The sequence below is a fragment of the Montipora foliosa genome, chromosome 4 (assembly GCF_036669935.1).
Source record: "Montipora foliosa isolate CH-2021 chromosome 4, ASM3666993v2, whole genome shotgun sequence".
In the NCBI taxonomy this organism is placed as follows: domain Eukaryota; kingdom Metazoa; phylum Cnidaria; class Anthozoa; order Scleractinia; family Acroporidae; genus Montipora; species Montipora foliosa.
This window is the reverse complement of record NC_090872.1, coordinates 33,091,753-33,094,863: the sequence shown is the minus strand read 5'-3', so window position 1 is coordinate 33,094,863 and position 3,111 is coordinate 33,091,753. Positions and strand designations below refer to the sequence as shown.

General features: G+C 38.4%; 1 protein-coding gene across 1 annotated transcript; it reads left to right on the top strand.

Moving 5' to 3' along the window:
- LOC138001234 (uncharacterized) lies at nt 1-1,523 on the top strand. Its single transcript, XM_068847883.1, has 3 exons — nt 1-447; nt 920-1,020; nt 1,130-1,523. Exons 1-3 carry the CDS (start codon nt 1-3, stop codon nt 1,521-1,523), a joined length of 942 nt encoding a protein of 313 aa, XP_068703984.1.
- The last annotated feature ends 1,588 nt before the right edge of the window (nt 1,524-3,111 follow it).

Below are 3,111 nucleotides of genomic sequence, written 5' to 3'. Positions count from 1 at the left end.
ATGCTGATGGAAGATCAAGTCGCTTACCTGAAATCCCTGGGTTTGTCTGCTACTGCACTGCACGATGAACAATCCGAAGAGAACCTTAAGAAAGTGGAGAGGGGAAATTTCACTTACTTGTTTGCTTCGCCTGAGAAGATGCTGAGCGTCAACAGATGGTGCAAATTAATGTCTAGCAATGAATATCGGTGGTCTTTGGTGGCAATAGCTAGCGACGAAGCACACTGCATTAGTCAGTGGGGTCTGTCTAAATCATCCAACCAGACACTAGTGCCCATCAGGACATGGTATGGAAATCTAGGCGAACTTAACTCATTGACAAGCGATGTTCCCACAATCGTATTGACAGTGACTGCATCCATTGCTACCAGGCGAGACATTTTTAAGACGTTAAATTTAAAACAGTCTTCCTGTCACATTGTTGAACGTAGTCCAGAAAGCCCAAATGTAAGTTTTGATGTCCAATATTTAAACAAGAATGTGCCAGTCTCTACTATTTTTCAATTTCTGGTAGAAGAGCTAAAAACCAAGAAAGTTGCTTGCAAAAGGACAATGATTTTATGTCAAACCGGAAAGCAGTGCGCTTTATTGTACTCAGTATTTCAAAATAGCCTTGGAACTGTTTTTTTTTTTATAAATGGACAACCTAATCCAAAGGAAAAGTTGATGGAAATGTTTCATGCAGGAACACCTGTGTCAGTGAAAAAGCACATTTTGAACAACATTTGTTAAGTTGGTGGCCACACCAGAGTGATTGCCTGCACTGTAGCATTCGGGATGGGGGTAAACTGTAAAGAAGTACATTGAGTTGTTCATTTTGGCCAATCAAGAAACATTGAATGTTATGTCCAGGAATGTGGGAGGGCTGGACGGGATGGTGAAAAAAGTACATGCTTCCTTTTACATAATGGACTTTTAGGGGCTTATTGTTCAGATGACATCAAAGAGTATATTAACAGTAATGAATGTCGAAGAAGTTTCATTTACAAGCATTTTACAGGGAATTTTCAATCTACAGTGGTAGGTTGTCGACATATGTGCTAGTGCCCGTAATAGTGGAGATGCATCATGTCCACAGCATTCCTTGCAGGGTGTTGATGTTAGCTGTAAATGCACCACTTTACTTTAGCTGTGACAGCAGTGTTGCTTTACCTGAGAGTGTTAGCTCAGTTAATGAACAGGACAAGCAAAATCTTCAAGCAGAACGTTTTGCTTACATGAAAGACTTGCTTATTTGCCAGACTTCAAGTGCAGTAGCATCTTTAAACCTTATGCGTGAATTTCCACCATTCCATATACACCAAGTACTTGACAATTGTCACAAGATCAAAACATTACACCATGCAGAGGAATTTGCTGAAATTCGGAGAAAGGAACATGGCAGAGCAATCCTTGCTGCTATAAACAAAATAATTGGTGACATTGACAGTAATGAACTTCAAATTCCAGAAACTATCGAAGAGGAGTCAGATATAATGATTGCAGAGTGGGGGTATATCAGAGATGACTCAGAGTTATATTAAATATCACAGGAAATTGAATTTGAGGATGTTGATGTTTATATGGAAGACGTTGATCAATCTGGTAATCAACACAGAAGCATCAGCAGTATGATTGACACTCTTTTCAGGTGACAAGGTGCAGTTGTAGAAAATCTGTAATATATCTATACGCATCCAGTGGAAGGTCAATGAAAATTCTCAGGAACAGGTTTGGGTCTGAAACAACACACTTTAGTGAATAACATTGAATAGAGCACTTGAAGGTTGGAATAGTCTCCCTGTTGCTACAAGGAAATCGCACTCAGTTTTATAGATTACGAGCACAAAAGGGGCATTGTGGCGAAAGAAACGTGGAGATCATGGGATTTCTGATTTTGGTGATTTATTTTGAATGTATATATGACTTTCATATGACATTGTGTTAATTATCAATTTAACTAGACATATTTTATTTCTTTTTTTTTTTCTTTCTTTTCTTACCCTATGTATATTTAATCTAAACAGCCCTGTCGGGAGAATTCCCACATTTCTTTATTCCAACTAATTGCATTGCGGCCACTATTAGCCTGGCTTTCACTTCAAGCTCAAAGAACTTTCTGCAAGGATTAACTGCTGCATCCACATCTTCTTTCACATTCCGTCTGTTAATTAAGTTCCGGTCACTAAAAAGTGTGCACTTGTCTCCAGATGAACTACCAGAATAGAAATTCTTGAAGGCAACCTGGTTGTGTCAATAAAACAAACAGAATTAAATACGGGCATAATTTACCTTGAATGTTTTGCACTTGGAAAAAGCAACCTTTTCAATCTGGGAAAGGTTGGGGGAGATGAGTACTGTAACTATGTTTGGGTATGAGGGTGAAACTCTCACCCCCTTATCATTTTCACCAGGATCTAATTTAAACGGGACTTAACATCATTATTGCATTAGGTTTTTGTGGTATCCACCAAATCAAAATAATTGTTTTATTGTACATTGAACGAAAAAAGAAACTTTGTTGGCAAAAACAGAGGAAAATATAATTTTGAACCAAGGATAAAGTTCAACCACAACACATAAATTATATCAAGTTTAATTACAAATGACTTGATAAGGAAAAGGGAACAACGTTTCCATAGTCAATTCACAACCACAGTGAAATTCGGATGCAGCTCTAGTCACTCTTGCACTAATATCTCATATATCTATAGCCCAAGAACATTGGGCTTTAAATTAAGCCATTTCTATAACAGATATATAGACACTTCTTATACATTAAATTCCCCATGTATATTTAATTGTTGAGCTTTTTAATTATGTTCATGTAGGTAGATGTAAACAGACTAGTAACGATGTCATCTCTCACACTTTCTCAGTTTTCACTCATCGGCTCGCTGTACTGGTCAGGGATATGCTTGCATGCAGCTGATTTGAGAAACTGGAAGCATGGTAATTCCACAATAACTCTTTCAGCCAGGGATATATAGTTCTCCCTTTGAAGATGGTGTTCCTGGCGACTGGGCAAACATAGACCATTTTCCATTTACAGCAGGTCGTCAGAGGGTGGCTTCACACTAGAAAGGTGGTTGCCTGAAACTCAGTTCTCCACAGCCATGTGAGTAACCCAGT

Coding starts and splice junctions, on each gene's coding strand:
- LOC138001234 (XM_068847883.1), top strand. CDS start 1: ATGCTGATGGAAGATCAAGTCGCTTACCTGAAATCCCTGGGTTTGTCT. Junction 448..919: donor GTAGTCCAGAAAGCCCAAAT/GTAAGTTTTGAT, acceptor ATGGACTTTTAG/GGGCTTATTGTTCAGATGAC. Junction 1,021..1,129: donor GGAATTTTCAATCTACAGTG/GTAGGTTGTCGA, acceptor ACTTTACTTTAG/CTGTGACAGCAGTGTTGCTT.